At 43.3% G+C, this 19,049-nt stretch overlaps 1 protein-coding gene across 1 annotated transcript in view; it reads left to right on the top strand.

Annotated features, from left to right (window-relative positions):
• The window catches only part of epha10 (EPH receptor A10), a gene marked incomplete at both ends in the record, with an annotated part of 163,457 nt that extends 149,138 nt beyond the window's left edge, over positions 1 to 14,319 (top strand). Inside the window, 6 exons of the mRNA XM_083926187.1 lie at positions 8,073 to 8,189; positions 8,600 to 8,686; positions 10,276 to 10,428; positions 12,793 to 12,983; positions 13,082 to 13,246; positions 14,205 to 14,319. Of these exons, the coding sequence (XP_083782313.1) occupies positions 8,073 to 8,189; positions 8,600 to 8,686; positions 10,276 to 10,428; positions 12,793 to 12,983; positions 13,082 to 13,246; positions 14,205 to 14,319 (828 nt within the window). The remainder of the gene's footprint in view (positions 1 to 8,072; positions 8,190 to 8,599; positions 8,687 to 10,275; positions 10,429 to 12,792; positions 12,984 to 13,081; positions 13,247 to 14,204) is intronic.
• Between the last annotated feature and the right edge of the window lie 4,730 nt (positions 14,320 to 19,049).

Here is a 19,049-nt window from a genome sequence, read left to right as displayed (position 1 = left end):
ACCGTAACCCTATTTTAAATAGGCCATAACCTTTGATAGGAACGTCGTAGAGACTCCATCTTGGTACCGATGGAAAGCGTGTGGCCATAAATAGGGGGGTAGGCGAAGTCTCAACAGATGAGCACCTAAGGAAAAAAAAATAGGCACACAATTGTTTAAGATTAAAGGGTTCCTGACGTCCGATCGCAACGAAACCAGCACGAGTGCACTCAGCACCCACAAAATAGGGGGGGTAGCCAAAGTTTCAAGTCTCTAAAATAAACCTAACCCCCAAACCCTAACCCTAATCCTAAACCCCAACCCTAATACCAACCCCAACCCCAACCCTAACCCTAGCCCCAACCCTAACCCTAACCCTAGCCCTAGCCCCAACCCCAACCCTAACCCTAACCCTAGCCCCAACCCTAGCCCCAACCCTAACCCTAACCCTAATCCCAACCCTAACCCTAACCCTAGCCCCAACCCTAACCCTAACCCTAATCTCAAACCTTAACCCTATTTTAAATAGGCCATAACTTTTGATAGGAACGTCGTAGAGACTCCATCTTGGTACCGATGGAAAGCGCGTGGCCATAAATAGGGGGGTAGGCGAAGTCTCAACAGATGAGCACCTAAGGAAAAAAAAATAGGCACACAATTGTTTAAGATTAAAGGGTTCCTGACGTCCGATCGCAACGAAACCAGCACGAGTGCACTCAGCACCCACAAAATAGGGGGGGTAGCCAAAGTTTCAAGTCTCTAAAATAAACCTAACCCCTAAACCCTAACCCTAATCCTAAACCCCAACCCTAATACCAACCCTAACCCCAACCCTAACCCTAGCCCCAACCCTAACCCTAACCCTAGCCCCAACCCTAACCCTAACCCTAACCCTAGCCCCAACCCTAACCCTAACCCTAATCCCAACCCTAACCCTAACCCTAGCCCCAACCCTAACCCTAACCCTAATCTCAAACCTTAACCCTATTTTAAATAGGCCATAACTTTTGATAGGAATGTCGTAGAGACTCCATCTTGGTACCGATGGAAAGCGCGTGGCCATAAATAGGGGGGTAGGCGAAGTCTCAACAGATGAGCACCTAAGGAAAAAAAATAGGCACACAATTGTTTAAGATCAAAGGGTTCCTGACGTCCGATCGCAACGAAACCAGCACGAGTGCACTCAGCACCCACAAAATAGGGGGGTAGCCAAAGTTTCAAGTCTCTAAAATAAACCACACCCTAAACCCTAACCCTAATCCTAAACCCCAACCCTAATCCCAACCCTAGCCCCAACCCTAACCCTAGCCCTAACCCTAACCCTAGCCCCAACCCTAACCCTAATCCCAACCCCAACCCTAACCCTAGCCCCAACCCTAACCCTAACCCTAATCCCAACCCTAACCCCAACCCTAACCCTAATCTCAAACCTTAACCCTATTTTAAATAGGCCATAACTTTTGATAGGAACGTGGTAGAGACTACATCTTGGTACCGATGGAAAGCGTGTGGCCATAAACAGGGGGGTAGGCGAAGTCTCAACAGATGAGCACCTAAGGAAAAAAAAATAGGCACACAATTGTTTAAGATCAAAGGGTTCCTGACGTCCGATCGCAACGAAACCAGCACGAGTGCACTCAGCACCCACAAAATAGGGGGGGTAGCCAAAGTTTCAAGTCTCTAAAATAAACCTAACCCCTAAACCCTAACCCTAATCCTAAACCCTAACCCTAATCTCAAACCGTAACCCTATTTTAAATAGGCCATAACTTTTGATAGGAACGTCGTAGAGACTCCATCTTGGTACCGATGGAAAGCGTGTGGCCATAAATAGGGGGGTAGGCGAAGTCTCAACAGATGAGCACCTAAGGAAAAAAAAATAGGCACACAATTGTTTAAGATCAAAGGGTTCCTGACGTCCGATCGCAACGAAACCAGCACGAGTGCACTCAGCACCCACAAAATAGGGGGGGTAGCCAAAGTTTCAAGTCTCTAAAATAAACCTAACCCTAATCCTAAACCCCAATCCTAATACCAACCCTAACCCCAACCCTAACCCTAGCCCCAACCCTAACCCTAACCCTAACCCTAGCCCCAACCCTAACCCTAGCCCCAACCCTAGCCCCAACCCTAGCCCTAACCCTAACCCTAGCCCCAACACTAACCCTAACCCTAGCCCCAACCCTAACCCTAATCCCAACCCTAACCCTAACCCTAGCCCCAACCCTAACCCTAACCCTAACCCTAGCCCCAACCATAACCCTAACCCTAGCCCCAACCCTAACCCTAACCCTATCCCTAACCCTAGCCCCAACCCCAACCCTAACCCTAGCCCTAACCCTAACCCTAACCCTAACCCCAACCCTAACCCTAGCCCTAACCCTAATCCCAACCCTAACCCTAGCCCCAACCCTAACCCTAGCCCTAACCCTAAACCTAACCCTAGCCCCAACCCTAATCCCAACCCTAACCCTAACCCTAGCCCCAACCCTAACCCCAACCCTAATCCCAACCCTAACCCTAACCCTAGCCCCAACCCTAACCCTAACCCTAATCTCAAACCTTAACCCTATTTTAAATAGGCCATAACTTTTGATAGGAACGTCATAGAGACTCCATCTTGGTACCGATGGAAAGCGCGTGGCCATAAATAGGGGGGTAGGCGAAGTCTCAACAGATGAGCACCTAAGGAAAAAAAAATAGGCACACAATTGTTTAAGATCAAAGGGTTCCTGACGTCCGATCGCAACGAAACCAGCACGAGTGCACTTAGCACCCACAAAATAGGGGGGGTAGCCAAAGTTTCAAGTCTCTAAAATAAACCTAACCCCTAAACCCTAACCCTAATCCTAAACCCCAACCCTAATACCAACCCTAACCCCAACCCTAGCCCCAACCCTAACCCTAACCCTAACCCTAGCCCCAACCCCAACCCCACCCCAACCCTAACCCTAACCCTAACCCTAGCCCCAACCCTAACCCTAACCCTAGCCCCAACCCTAGCCCCAACCCTAACCCTAAACCTAGCCCTAACCCTAGCCCCAACCCTAACCCTAATCCCAACCCTAACCCTAACCCTAGCCCCAACCCTAACCCTAATCCCAACCCTAACCCTAGCCCCAACCCTAACCCTAACCCTAATCTCAAACCTTAACCCTATTTTAAATAGGCCATAACTTTTGATAGGAACGTCGTAGAGTATCCATCTTGGTACCGATGGAAAGCGCGTGGCCATAAATAGGGGGGTAGGCGAAGTCTCAACAGATGAGCATCTAAGGAAAAAAAAATAGGCACACAATTGTTTAAGATCAAAGGGTTCCTGACGTCCGATCGCAACGAAACCAGCACAAGTGCACTCAGCACCCACAAAATAGGGGGGGTAGCCAAAGTTTCAAGTCTCTAAAATAAACCTAACCCCCTAACCCTAATCCTAAACCCCAACCCTAATACCAACCCCAACCCTAACCCTAGTCCCAACCCTAACCCTAGCCCCAACCCCAACCCTAACCCTAGCCCCAACCCTAGCCCCAACCCTAGCCCTAATCCCAACCCTAACACTAACCCTAACCCTAGCCCCAACCCTAACCCTAACCCTAGCCCCAACCCTAACCCTAGCCCTAACCCTAGCCCCAACCCTAACCCTAATCCCAACCCTAACCCTAACCCTAGCCCCAACCCTAACCCTAATCCCAACCCTAACCCTAGCCCCAACCCTAACCCTAACCCTAATCTCAAACCTTAACCTATTTTAAATAGGCCATAACTTTTGATAGGAACGTCGTAGAGACTCCATCTTGGTACCGATGGAAAGCGTGTGGCCATAAATAGGGGGGTAGGCGAAGTCTCAACAGATGAGCACCTAAGGAAAAAAAAATAGGCACACAATTGTTTAAGATCAAAGGGTTCCTGACGTCCGATCGCAACGAAACCAGCACGAGTGCACTCAGCACCCACAAAATAGGGGGGGTAGCCAAAGTTTCAAGTCTCTAAAATAAACCTAACCCCTAAATCCTAACCATAATCCTAAACCCCAACCCTAATCCCAACCCTAGCCCCAACCCTAACCCTAACCCTAGCCCCAACCCTAACCCTAATCCCAACCCCAACCCTAACCCTAGCCCCAACCCTAACCCTAATCCCAACCCTAACCCTAGCCCCAACCCTAACCCTAGCCCTAACCCTAGCCCTAACCCTAACCCTAATCCCAACCCTAACCCTAGCCCCAACCCTAACCCTAATCCCAACCCTAATCCTAGCCCCAACCCTAACCCTAATCCCAACCCTAATCCCAACCCTAGCCCCAACCCTAGCCCTAACCCTAGCCCCAACCCTAACCCTAATCCCAACCCCAACCCTAGCCCTAACCCTAATCCCAACCCTAACCCTAGCCCCAACCCTAACCCTAACCCTAATCTCAAACCTTAACCCTATTTTAAATAGGCCATAACTTTTGATAGGAACGTTGTAGAGACTCCATCTTGGTACCGATGGAAAGCGTGTGGCCATAAACAGGGGGGTAGGCGAAGTCTCAACAGATGAGCACCTAAGGAAAAAAAAATATGCACACAATTGTTTAAGATCAAAGGGTTCCTGACGTCCGATCGCAACGAAACCAGCACGAGTGCACTCAGCACCCACAAAATAGGGGGGGTAGCCAAAGTTTCAAGTCTCTAAAATAAACCTAACCCCTAATCCTAACCCTAGCCCCAACCCTAACCCTAGCCCTAACCCTAACCCTAGCCCTAACCCTAACCCTAGTCCCAACCCTAGCCCCAACCCTAACCCTAACCCCAACCCTAACCCTAGCCCCAACCCTAACCCTAACCCTAATCCCAACCCTTACCCTAACCCTAACCCTAGCCCCAACCCTAACCCTAATCCCAACCCTAGCCCTAACCCTAGCCCCAACCCTAACCCTAACCCTAATCTCAAACCTTAACCTTATTTTAAATAGGCCATAACTTTTGATAGGAACGTCGTAGAGACTCCATCTTGGTACCGATGGAAAGCGCGTGGCCATAAATAGGGGGGTAGGCGAAGTCTCAACAGATGAGCACCTAAGGAAAAAAAAATAGGCACACAATTGTTTAAGATCAAAGAGTTCCTGACGTCTGATCGCAACGAAACCAGCACGAGTGCACTCAGCACCCACAAAATAGGGGGGGTAGCCAAAGTTTCAAGTCTCTAAAATAAACCTAACCCCTAAACCCTAACCCTAAACCCCAACCTTAATACCAACCCCAACCCTAACCCTAGCCCCAACCCTAACCCTAACCCTAGCCCCAACCCCAACCCCAACCCTAACCCTAACCCTAGCCCCAACCCTAGCCCTAATCCCAACCCTAACCCTAACCCTAGCCCCAACCCTAACCCTAACCCTAGCCCCAACCCTAACCCTAGCCCTAACCCTAGCCCCAACCCTAACCCTAATCCCAACCCTAACCCTAACCCTAGCCCCAACCCTAACCCTAATCCCAACCCTAACCCTAGCCCCAACCCTAACCCTAACCCTAATCTCAAACCTTAACCCTATTTTAAATAGGCCATAACTTTTGATAGGAACGTCGTAGAGACTCCATCTTGGTACCGATGGAAAGCGTGTGGCCATAAATAGGGGGGTAGGCGAAGTCTCAACAGATGAGCACCTAAGGAAAAAAAAATAGGCACACAATTGTTTAAGATTAAAGGGTTCCTGACGTCCGATCGCAACGAAACCAGCACGAGTGCACTCAGCACCCACAAAATAGGGGGGGGGGGGGTAGCCAAAGTTTCAAGTCTCTAAAATAAACCTAACCCCTAAACCCTAACCCTAATCCTAAACCCCAACCCTAATCCCAACCCTAGCCCCAACCCTAACCCTAGCCCCAACCCTAATCCCAACCCCAACCCTAACCCTAGCCCCAACCCTAACCCTAATCCCAACCCTAACCCTAGCCCCTACCCTAACCCTAGCCCTAACCCTAGCCCCAACCCTAACCCTAACCCTAATCCCAACCCTAACCCTAGCCCCAACCCTAACCCTAATCCCAACCCTAATCCTAGCCCCAACCCTAACCCTAATCCCAACCCTAATCCCAACCCTAGCCCCAACCCTAGCCCTAACCCTAGCCCCAACCCTAACCCTAATCCCAACCCCAACCCTAGCCCCAACCCTAACCCTAACCCTAATCCCAACCCTAACCCTAACCCTAGCCCCAACCCTAACCCTAACCCTAATCTCAAACCATAACCCTATTTTAAATAGGCCATAACTTTTGATAGGAACGTCGTAGAGACTCCATCTTGGTACCGATGGAAAGCGTGTGGCCAAAAACAGGGGGGTAGGCGAAGTCTCAACAGATGAGCACCTAAGGGAAAAAAAATATGCACACAATTGTTTAAGATCAAAGGGTTCCTGACGTCCGATCGCAACGAAACCAGCACGAGTGCACTCAGCACCCACAAAATAGGGGGGGTAGCCAAAGTTTCAAGTCTCTAAAATAAACCTAACCCCTAAACCCTAACCCTAATCCTAAACCCTAACCCTAATCTCAAACCTTAACCCTATTTTAAATAGGCCATAACTTTTGATAGGAACGTCGTAGAGACTCCATCTTGGTACCGATGGAAAGCGCATGGCCATAAATAGGGGGGTAGGCGAAGTCTCAACAGATGAGCACCTAAGGAAAAAAAAATAGGCACACAATTGTTTAAGATCAAAGGGTTCCTGACGTCCGATCGCAACGAAACCAGCACGAATGCACTCAGCACCCACAAAATAGGGGGGGTAGCCAAAGTTTCAAGTCTCTAAAATAAACCAAACCCCTAAACCCTAATCCTAACCCTAGCCCCAACCCTAACCCTAACCCTAACCCTAGCCCTAACCCTAACCCTAGTCCCAACCCTAGCCCCAACCCTAACCCTAGCCCCAACCCTAACCCTAGCCCCAACCCTAACCCTAACCCTAACCCTAATCCCAACCCTTACCCTAACCCTAGCCCTAACCCTAGCCCTAACCGTAACCCTAACCCTAGCCCCAACCCTAACCCTAATCCCAACCCTAGCCCTAACCCTAGCCCCAACCCTAACCCTAACCCTAATCTCAAACCTTAACCTTATTTTAAATAGGCCATAACTTTTGATAGGAACGTCGTAGAGACTCCATCTTGGTACCGATGGAAAGCGCGTGGCCATAAATAGGGGGGTAGGCGAAGTCTCAACAGATGAGCACCTAAGGAACGTCTGACGTCTGATCGCAACGAAACCAGCACGAGTGCACTCAGCACCCACAAAATAGGGGGGGTAGCCAAAGTTTCAAGTCTCTAAAATAAACCTAACCCCTAAACCCTAACCCTAATCCTAACCCTAGCCCCAACCCTAACCCTAACCCTAGCCCTAACCCTAACCCTAGCCCTAACCCTAGCCCCAACCCTAACCCTAACCCTAATCCCAACCCTAACCCTAACCCTAGCCCCAACCCTAACCCTAACCCTAATCCTAAACCCTAACCCAAACCCTAATCATAAACCCTAACCCTAACTCTATTTTAAATAGGCCATAACTTTTGATAAGAACGTCATAGAGACTCCATCTTGGTACCGATGGAAAGCGCGTGGCCATAAATAGGGGGGTAGGCAAAGTCTCAACAAATGAGCACCTAAGGAAAAAAAATAGGCACACAATTGTTTAAGATCAAAGGGTTCCCGACGTCCAATCGCAACGAAACCAGCATGAGTGAACTCAGCACCCACGAAATTGGGAGGGTAGCCCAAATTTAAAGTCTCTAAACTAACTCTAACCCCAAAACCTTAACCCTAAACCCTAACCCTAATTTAAATACGCCTTAACTTTTGATAGAAACGTTGTAGAGTCTCCTATCAAAAGTTATGGCCCATTTAAATAGGGTTAGAGTTCATGATTAGGGTTTGTTTTTATCTTCCAAATAAAGAGATTCAACTCATTGAGCACAATATTGTACTGTAGTAACAGATGTGCTGCCTTTTTGGATCACTACGTACACTAAATACACTCAACTTATTTTCACTTCTCTTTCATTCACCTCCTCCTATTTCTTCTTTCCTTTTCCCATCCCCTTTCGCCTCACATAACATCAGAAACATGAAGGCCAGTTGAGTGTCATGCAGCTGATGGATATGCTGGCTGGTGTAGCATCGGGGATGAAGTACCTCACTGAAATGGGCTTCATCCACAAACGGTTGGCCGCACACAAGGTAAGGGAGCAGGTGGGAGGAGACGATATATGTCGCAGGCTATTGTCAGTTTTCGCAGGTGCTACAAGATACAATTTGTCCTTGTCAGCAAACATCTTTGGCAATCACTTGCCTGTAGGTTTTTATTAGAGTAACACATGAAGCTGAAAATGACGAGACAATACTGTCCAAATTGTTTTGTCACATTTAGTTGTCACTGTGTGGCGTTTTCCTAAAAGAGCCTGTCTGTCAAACTGCAAATGCAGTTGTCACAATGCTGAAAATGAAGAACGAGGCAATTTGTTCTTGTAAACAATCAATTGTCCCTGGTGCAGTAAGAGCTTTGCCCACCAGGGTGGTAAAAACTCACACTGAGATTGTTTCCTCTCTGAATGGAACTAATGCTAATCAGTTTGTTTTCCCACTTGCAGGTGCTGGTTAACTCCAACCTGGGATGCAAGGTTTCTGGCTTCAGGCCTCTTCAGGAGGACAAGATAGAGGCCATCTACACCACACTGGTAAGAAAAAAAACTATGGTAAAAACTGTGTGTTGGGGGGAGCGATATGCAGAGGCACATAGAGAAGTACAGTAACACAAGTTTATAGAACACAGTATGACGGCTCTCCTACAGTATATATAAACAATTGTTCTTTTGCCCATTTTTACGGTACTTTGTAAATTATTCTGTTTTTCCAACTATATAGTATATTGTATGTTTATATTGTTGTTGTTAATATGTTGTTTGTATAGCTGGAGTTTGCAATGAAAATAATCAATAATTAATAATTATTAAAGTATTTCTGATTCTGATTCTAATGAATTATAATGCATTCATAATGCTTTATGACTACACTCCTAAACATACATAATGCTTTCTGATGCACTACAGGCATAAAACAAGATACTTTGACTTATAATTAATTTTAAGTTGATGTGTTTTATGGAGTCTCTTGACTAGTTTTAAACTAGAGGTTGACTGATCAGGCTTATAATACATTATGGCTACCTATACTGACCTCAACAATCAGCTGTAGTAAAGACCTGTGGTATGGTATTATGCAGCATGAATTATTTTAAACTTACTTTACGTTACACTTTACTTACCACCAACAATGAAATGCCATAATAAAGCAATCATCATTAAAGAGCACCAATTTGTACTTCACTTTAACAGATACAATAACTTATGGTACTGCTTTGGCACACTATGAGTCTTTACTACGGCGGATTGTTGAGGGGAGTATAGGTAGCCATAATGTATCATAATCCTGATCGGTCAACCTCTAGTTAATAACTAGTCAAGAGCATACATAAGTACTTGAATTCATAATCACATCTGTAATGTTCTATGATTGTTGATATAGTTCTTTAGAAAACATGTTTTTTTGAGTGTAGCTAGGAAGCATTATAAATTACTATGAATGCACTCAAAATGCACTATAAATCTTTTTTTAGAAAATTGTATTTGAAAAAACAAGCTTAAGCTGCCCACTATGACACGGTATCAAACCGAAATGCAACGAAAAACCCCTTAAAACATTTAATATTGAGAATGAATTGGAATATTAAAAAATAAAACTGTACACATAACAATAACAACAATATGAGAATGAGCACCCTAGAGCAGCAAAAGCATACAGTGCACAGAATATGTTTAAGTGTATACTTTTGTTGCACGAGGATGCTAGTCTACTAGTATAGAGTATGAGTGTGCTGAGACCGGAGGTCAACTTTTAAAATTCTGTATTTTACGTTCTACTTTCCTAATTAATGGCTGTCAAAGTGGCACGAAGCCTGTTTGTAAAGGTTCACACATGCAAGGGTGATATTTTTAACGAGCCTTGGACCATTTGAGCATTAACACATGTCCTGTCAGGTTCAGTTGAGTTCCTATAATTAAGCTTTCAGAAAAAAATTAAAACATATTTTAGTGCTTTATTTCCCTCGATATGATGTCCCACTCAAGGTGAACCCACTCATCTAAAGGTTTTTTTGATCTACTGAAAATATGTTCAAAGCTGTTCAAAGAGAATATTAAAGCTTTACTTGGGCGAACCCTCCACACCCTTTTACTCCACGTCTTACCTCTCTGGTTCTCTCCTGCAGCATGGAGGGAAGAGTGTGGTGCTGTGGACCGCTCCGGAGGCCATCCAGTACCATCGCTTCTCCTCGGCCTCAGATGTCTGGAGCTTCGGCATTGTCATGTGGGAGGTCATGTCCTATGGAGAGAGACCCTACTGGGATATGGGCAACCAAGATGTAAGTGTGTGTGTGGGTGTGTGTGTGTGTGGGTGAGAAAAGCTTAGAGATAGGAGGGTCCCTTAATCTCCCCAGTCATGTCCTTTATATTCTTCCCTTCATTTTTTATATAGAATATCTGCACTTTACCACTCTCCCTCTCTCTTTCCCCTCCCTCTATCAATGAACTCTGTATCCGTGCCCAGCTTGGATCTTATTAAAAGAAAGCCAAGGAGCCACAGTACCTCTGAAAGCTTTTGCAGGGCCTAAGTCCCCCTCTTTAAGACTGCATCAGCTCCATGACCAATCCTGTTTTCTTTTAAGGACGCATTGACCCCCTTCTAGTGGCCTCCGCCTGTCCCTGAGTGCCATCCTGCTCTTAAAAGTGTGAAAAATCCTTCTGGAAAAAGTCCTCTTTCAGGAAATGTAAAGCGCTTGCTATTTGAGGGTTGAGGAGATTGTCCAGTCGACAGGACCCTGCAGCTTGTCACTAGAAGCCTATAATTTCCAAGTCAATGTGGGCGGGTGATCTGTTTTGCTGTCGTCACTCCTACCTCGTTGTCCTTCAAAAGTGTTTTTAAGGAAGTTATGTTACTATAGTGCAGTTGAAAGTGTGATGCAAGTCTTCCAAAGAGGCGAGATTATTCTTCATAATAACTTTTTATTAAAGCCGGCAACGCACAGTCCAGATCATTTTAAGAACTTTTATCGTTCATCAAGTCCAAAAGCTTCATCATGCTAATGCCCTCTCAAATTAACGTCAGGAAATAATACCTCCACTTAATGCAGGCCGGTGCATAGCTAAAAAGCAAGGGATTATTAGCATGTTGTTTTTTTTTTTGAGTTTCCCAAATTAATATGCATGAGATATTCATCAGGCACAAGAATAGCTTGCTTTTTAGCGTCCTTTCCCCCCCGATGCCCTTTCACAAAGCAGGAGAAAGTTTCCTCTCAGCCTGGTTCATATTATCAAACTTTCCAATTGAGAGGCCAAAGGTCAAGCTTGTAGAGCGCCACGAATATTAATCCACTTTAAATTGATACATTATATCTTTACAGAATTGTTGGTCGGCCTGTCCACCTGTGATCCACCGTGCCCTTTACCTACTGGCTTTGATTAAATGGAAAATGTCAAATGCCGAAAAGCATTTTATGAATGCTCTTTAGTGAGATATGAGCTCAGGGGGCTGAGAGGATGGTGGAGTGGGGTGGTAGAGAGACGAAAGAGTGTTTTAGGAAATAATGCCGTTGATGGGTGTCATTTTTGTGATTATGCTCTGACTATTTCCTCCTTACAGGAGATTGTATTTGTTAGAGTGATACAGGAGGAGGACTTAACTCATGTCCCTGGGTGTACTGAGAGGAAATCTCTTGTGAGGTGTTACAGTGAATGGTTTTTGAATGGGGACAACATTAGTTTGATGGAGGAGCGAGGAACATTGAGGAAGTCTGGAGGGATGTTTTCATGCTCTGCTATTTGAAGACAGAAAATAGAATGCTGAGATGAATCATTTTCTAAGACTCATTGAATTTAGTATCTTATCTTTAAGAGTGGGTCACGTATAAGAAAAGTTCTTTTGGTCCATTTGTTTCATTTCTAATGTCTCCTCTATTTCAAACTTGTCTGGATTTTTTTAAAGTTATTATTAACAACCTATTGTAGCATAGGAAATGAAAATGTTAGAATATATTTTTCTGCTGATAGGAGCCAAACTATTGTGATATCACATCAAATATCCTGTGAAGTGACACTGAGACATTGAATATCCTGTTAAGTGACCTTTCAATAGGCAGCCAAAGTGAGTCAGTCGTGATGGATTTTGCATTCAGTTTTTGTGATTGCAGCGGCCCCATTCGCTGTATGGTTCTAGTGTTTGTAGTACTTTTAGTCAAGACCTCACTGCAGATTTGTATTCAGCTCATATTGTTTAGGTTAGCAATTCCTCTCTGTGAAATTCTGTTTATTTTGCAGTTGGAGCTGGCTCACAAGGTGACCTTTAAAAGGATGCTGCCTCGAAATAAATTCAATTACCAAAAAGCAAAAGGATGCAATGGCACATTGTAGGTGGTGTAATTAGTGACAAGGAGAACGAAAGCACCAGCACTTTTCTACTCGTATTATCCAAATAGGACTTGTGCCGTCCATAGGCTTCTATTCTTGGCAACTAAGCCACTGTTTAAGAAAAAAAAAGGTTTTAAATACCTTACTCAACTTTTATTAAAGTAGGACAAAACTTATTCACCCTGTCCTGCCCTACCAGTCACACACTTGTTCTTTAGGGATTTATCTAATTATAGTACAGTAGAAGTACGGGCAAATCACAACACTACTTCTAGATTGTCTAACAATATATAAATGTGTTTCTTCTTCTGCATGTCCTGTAGGTGATCAAGGCCATCGAGGATGGTTTCAGGCTGCCGGCTCCAGTTAACTGCCCCCCGCATCTCCATCAGCTGATGCTGGACTGTTGGCAGAAGGAGAGGACAGAGAGACCCAGCTTCAGCCAGATCCACTCAGCCCTCAGCAAGAGCATTCGCTCCCCTGATGGCATTGGTTCCTCCACATTGGCACGCAGGTACAGTCTGGTAATATATCAACTCAGTAAATGGATGACTGTATACATTAAGTTCTACAAATGTCTCCTTGCAATTAACCTTAATTCTTCTCTTGTAGAACCCTGAGTTCATCCATTACACTAGCTGAGAGGCCTCTGCCCTCCTTCCCATCCTTTAACTCAGTGGGAGAGTGGCTGGATGCAGTGGACATGGGCCGATACAAGGACAACTTCACTGCAGCAGGATACTGCTACTTGGAGTCTGTGGCACGAATGACTGTACAGTAAGCGGCTTTATCCAACTCTGTCTCAGTGACCTTTAATTTGCTGTTTTAGAGAGGGTGGCTAAGTGAGATAATAAGAGAACGGCTCATTAAAAACAATAACTGCATGAATACATGAATTATGTGGGTGGATAATGTCACTCTTTAACTTGATATTGATCTTTTTTTTTAATTCCGGACTATTAAAGAAGTGTGAACCTGACGGGTGCATGAGGAAACAAATACATCAGAGTTGAGACAATCACTTAATCGCGAGAAAAATGATTATAAACTACTTATATAATCGATACGTTGTTAAGGTCATTTTTAAAGGAAATACCACAAACATGATCTGATTCTAGTTTGGCATATCCTGTAAGGATTTGCATCTTTTTGGTCTTATTACAAACACATTTTTATAGGTTTTAGAGGGGGGGGGGGGGGGGGGGCGGGACAACATTTTATGACATTAAAATTGATTGGGAAAATATGTGGGACAATAATCCATATGATGGAAAGTTTATGACATACTACACTGTGGGCCCCTAATTAAACAATTATGGCCCGTGGTCTGAAATGCATGGGGCAAGTGCTTTTATGGCATGTTCAGCTCAACTTTTGCTAGTTAGACAACGCACATTCTAGGTGCAAAGGGGTTGTATATAGTCCCTTAATTAATCATGGGTGTGTTTTGGCATAACATGAATAAAACCAATCAGAATGTTTATTTTTTATGACTTAATTTTGTAGCGCATACTAGACTATGACTATTTTTTTAATGAAATATTTTGTTATTTAGTCAGGAATATTTCATTTTAAATAGAAATACTTACATTTTGGAAGTTTTAAGGTATTAAAAACAGTAGGTGTGGGCATATTTTTCTCTGTGGTGATGGTGTAACTCACCCCTGCCAGTGAGGTACAGTCCAATAAATGTCTTCGATCGATCTTACTGATCTTTTGATCCGTGTGTCCACAGAGATGTACTGAGCCTTGGCATCACTTCCCTTGAGCACCAGAAGCTGATACTGGCCGCCATCCAGACCCTCAGAGCCCAGGTCATCCAAATGCACGGCCGCGGTGTGCAGGTCTAACAAACAGTCAACGCGCCTTCTCTCACACTGCTGCTGCAGACACACACACCCACACACACGTGTGTGCAGATGGATGATTGGGTGGAGAAGAGGAGAGAGAGAGAAAGCTCTTCCAAACTAAAGGAAAGATGAGCAGATCTTTCAGCTAACTGCACTCTATCTACTCCTCCTTGCCACACATCCTCATGCCTTCCTTGATTCCTTCCTTCCTTTTTTCTATGAATCCCCTCCGAGACGAGCAATGTTCCTGTTGTGATTGGGGGGGATAGCAGTATAGTGATGTCACCTGACTTTTATTGTGACCTCTATCTGCACTTCAATAACTGTGTCAGCTCCATCTCACCGGTTCTGGATCAGTGCGTAAAGACAAATGAAATATTGTCTCAAGCAGGACGGGCTCTGTCTGAAGCTGACCTCTGAGCTGTGGGAGACGGCACAGATAGACTGCGAACACATCGGTTATGGACTAGCGCTCAAAGAAACATTTACATTTTGAGTGGAATTTCCCTTTATCACAACATTGATTCACAAAAACAATATGTCATCCAAGCCAGGAACTACTTTACTGGCCTCGGCTCAAATAACCCTCCCCTCAGAGCTGGCACAGTTGATTTTGCATCAAACAAAAAACTGATTTACTACGGTATCATCGTACGTCAGAGCTGATCTCATATCAGATGGTAAAGGTGCATTTCTGAAGATTTAAGTCCATTGGCCGCAGTAGCTTATGAAGACTGTGCTGTCCCGTGTCAAAGGTCCTGTAAGAGTGAGGTTAAAAGAGTTGAATGAGACCTCAGGCTACTGACGGTTGAACAAAGTACTGCAAGATAGAATTGTAAAGGTTGAAAATGTGTTTGATTGTTCATTAATTTGTTGTATGTTGCTGTCTGTTGGCTTCTCTCAGTCATAGTTTATTTCCTTTAAACGTTCTCTCTTCTCCTCTATTATCTTCAGTTGTTTTCTTTGTGCAATTAAAACATCCAATTTTCACTTTACCCTGCTGGATGTCATCTCGGTAAAATAATCCTCCTCTGCAAAGCCTCTCTCACTACCACGTTTCAAACTCTGTATAGAGCGCGGACCAGCCCTGGAAGATGGCCCATTTCAGATATTTATCCATATTTATTTATGTTTACAGGCTGTAACGAAAACCTCTACAGAAAAGAGGTCGGGAGGGTTTATTTAACTTATAGTATCTGAAGAAAAAAAAAAAAAAAAAGTTAAGCAGTTGTGTCCTCTTTCGTTTCTGTTTGCTGAATTATTGGATGACAGAGTTTATACCTGGAAAAAAAAAGAGTTGTTTTGTTCACAGGAAGTGAGAGGAACACTGGAGGGCTTTTACTGTCAGCACACAGTATCTGTGTATTCTTGAACACTGGAGTTTGTACGGTTACGTTGGGGTCCATTATCATTGGATCTGCTGTATACATTACAGTGTGTGTGTTACAGTATGGATACAGTATTATGGAATGTCATGAGGACTTTTTTTTTTCTTTATAGCTGTTGGATTAACATGTTTAAATTTAGGTTGCTGTTAATATCATGCTCTGCCATGCTACATGGTTGCACTTTCTTTCCCAGATAACTCCCAGAATTCTCTGTACAGTGATCTGCCCCTCGCCTTTTCTCTCTTATTTCAATACAGGAGACTTAAAGGAGGTGTTTAGCGGTGCATTATTTGATTATCATGCATTTTTTTCACAATAGAAGATACATTTTTGACTGGAATATCGTGACTGGTTTGTATTTTGTCCAAAGTTATTTTATTTTACTCGCTCTGTAACCGTTTTGTCAAATTGAATAAACTCATATGTTGTAATAGATGTTATCACGCACATGGATACATATCTGAAGAATCAGTCGAATGATCCCTTTGAGACACACACACACACACACACACACACACACACACACACACACACACACACACACACACACACACACACACACACACACACTCAATTACAAATACACACACACGCAGTCGCTGACACACTACAAACTGGACCTCGTCACCACGATGAATGAAACTGAAGTCGTTTCCCCTCTCTGTTACTGTGACCATTATGATATATGTTTAATACTGTAAATATGTATTTGAAAATGCTGAATCTATTTTTATAATTTGTTTGAAGAACAATGTGTTGAATATAATATCTGCTCACTGTGTAGGGGTTTTATTTGTTTGAATTTAGGGCCATAGCCGAGACAATGTTTGGAATATAAAACTGAAAAAAAAAGTATCTCTTTTCGTTAGTTTTTTGATGATTTTTACTTGTTAGAAGAAAATCTGATGGCTGTTGCAATATTGAAACGTGTTATTAAAAAATCTACAATACAACCAATTATGTTTTTTCTCCATGTCTATTTTAACCCTGAAACTAAATCATCATACTTTAGTTTGAAACCGGATTTTTCTAGGGCAATATTTGAGGGTTTGAAAACGGCAATGATTATAAATTGGCCGAATTTTGCTGGACAATTGTGACGTGGTCATTTTTTACATAGTTTGTCATAATTTTTATGACTTGTTTCATGGCATGCTATGACGTTTTTATGACATTTTAGACAACATGCTATTCTATGACTTAAGTAGGATGCCATGCTATATTATGACTTTTTTAATGAAATGCTATACTAAGACCTTTTTTTATGATATTTTGGACGACATATGAAAGTAATAGTACAGCATGTTTTCACAAATATATTTAAAAAAGTCATGGTAAAGCATGCTCGCCAAAATATCATTAACAAAGTTCAGAGTATAGTATGTCCTACAAAATATCATAAGGTCATAATGATGTATGGTGTACAAACTGTTAGAAAAATGCTGTGCTATACCATGACTTTTTCCCTAAAATACCTAAAATACTTTTTTATAATTTACACAACATGCTACATACTATACTATGACTGTCTTATGATATTTTGAACAACCTGAATGTTTTGTATTTTGAACGTCTTGCTATATGACTTCAGCTTAGTATGTCTAATGTCTAATATATTTTACTTCATGTACCCTTAACAGGAAGTTCACAGTAAGACTTGGATTTCAGTGTCTTGCCTACAGAAACAGGGTAGATGCACTGAGCAGCTGAACACTCAAGGTGAATGGGTTCTAAATGATAAACTCCCAATTAGCCATCTACCCTTTAGTTTCACTTCTGCTGCAAAGAAATGAAACAATGGCCTTTAGCGATCAGTCAGTCTTGTAACCGTAAGGCTACCTGGGTCTCTTACTTATCTACATGTAACAGGGTTAATGCTCTGTGTCCTATTACAACAGTTTCAACTCTCAGTTACCTCTCCTAGCCTACCTCTGTGGTCCATGGTTCTCTCTCTTCTCTACCACTTGAACTTATTAAGTCTCTCTCTCTGGGACTGAGGTTATATTACTTACTTTTTTATTACACAACGCCCACCTTTAGACTGTCACTGAGCGTATGGGAAATGATTGTAAATGCAAATTACCTTAGCGTGGGATTGCTGTGGACCACTGTGTGGGTGTGCAGAAGTGAGTGTGCTGGTACGTGGTTTGGTGCGTGCTCGCATGGGTCAGTGTGTGTGCACAATACTGTGTGTATGTGCATATCATATGTGTGTGAATGTACTGCAAGTTCGATGATGGTCCATGGGCCTACATTTGAAAATGAGATATTTTTCTTTAATCTCATACAGTTGCAGCAGCAATCCATACTTTTTATATTAAATTCTTATTGGAGTTGAGGATTGGAGTTTGAGACTTAATGAGTTTCATCTCGGAGCCATCACTGACTGCAGCTTTCTAAACCTCCCACGCAATCAAACATCATCTCCTTCAGATGCTGCTTAGAAGACCTCAGCCAAGCGGCATTTGAACTCCTGCTGCAGTAACACTGGATTAGGATCATTCGTTATCGGAGACCTAGCATCGATTTCTTGCTTGCATTCAAGATTTAATGTGATGACGAAAATGAAAAGCATATTTACATGTCAGGCTCATGTAGATTACAGTATGTCTATGAGAATGAGACACCCAGAATGCAAATGTAACTGGCTCTAATGACATGTTTACACATTTAAATAGAAAAATGCGAAAAGAAGTGTAATTGTAATACTGCAAAGTACCATTCTAGGCAGAATGTAAGTGGGGCATAAAATATAAAACCAAATCCAAAATATAGCATTAGCAAATGTTGCAGGCTCTAATCTACATAATATAAATTCTGAAATCCTAATAGTCTTGACACTTGACTCCTGTCTGCTCCGGGTCATGAGTCATCTGCAGCTGCACAGCTGCTAAATGAACCGACTAGTGGGCCTAATCAACTGCTCTCTGCTTCCTATTCCCCTGCGGTCCAATATAATAAATGCTATTACTTGAGTGTGATGTCTTGGTATGCAAACAACATATCTCACAGTAACTCTCCTCAGTGGCGAGCTGGGTCCGTGTTAGTCGGCATTTCATCAGGCTTCTCACGATTTGAGCGTAAATCTTCAATCAGGTTTTCCTGTTTATTCACTGTAAATGAGACAGGGACAGGCAGACGGCAGGGATTCTTTCAAGAGATGATGGCAAATCGTGTTTCAAAGTGCAAAATATAGATCTTTGTACTTGAAATTCATCACAGAATGCACCGAAGACATGCTTAATGCCTTCAAATAAGAGGAAATTCAAATACACATGACGCAGCGAAGTGTAAGTTATTCATCAAGTTGTAGATTTCCTCCTGGAATCAAACTTTATAGAT

This window comes from Echiichthys vipera (genome assembly GCF_963691815.1).
Source record: "Echiichthys vipera genome assembly, chromosome: 13".
NCBI lineage: Eukaryota > Metazoa > Chordata > Actinopteri > Perciformes > Trachinidae > Echiichthys > Echiichthys vipera.
Note: the sequence above shows the minus strand (reverse complement) of the source record. Positions and strands in the feature narration are given on the sequence as shown.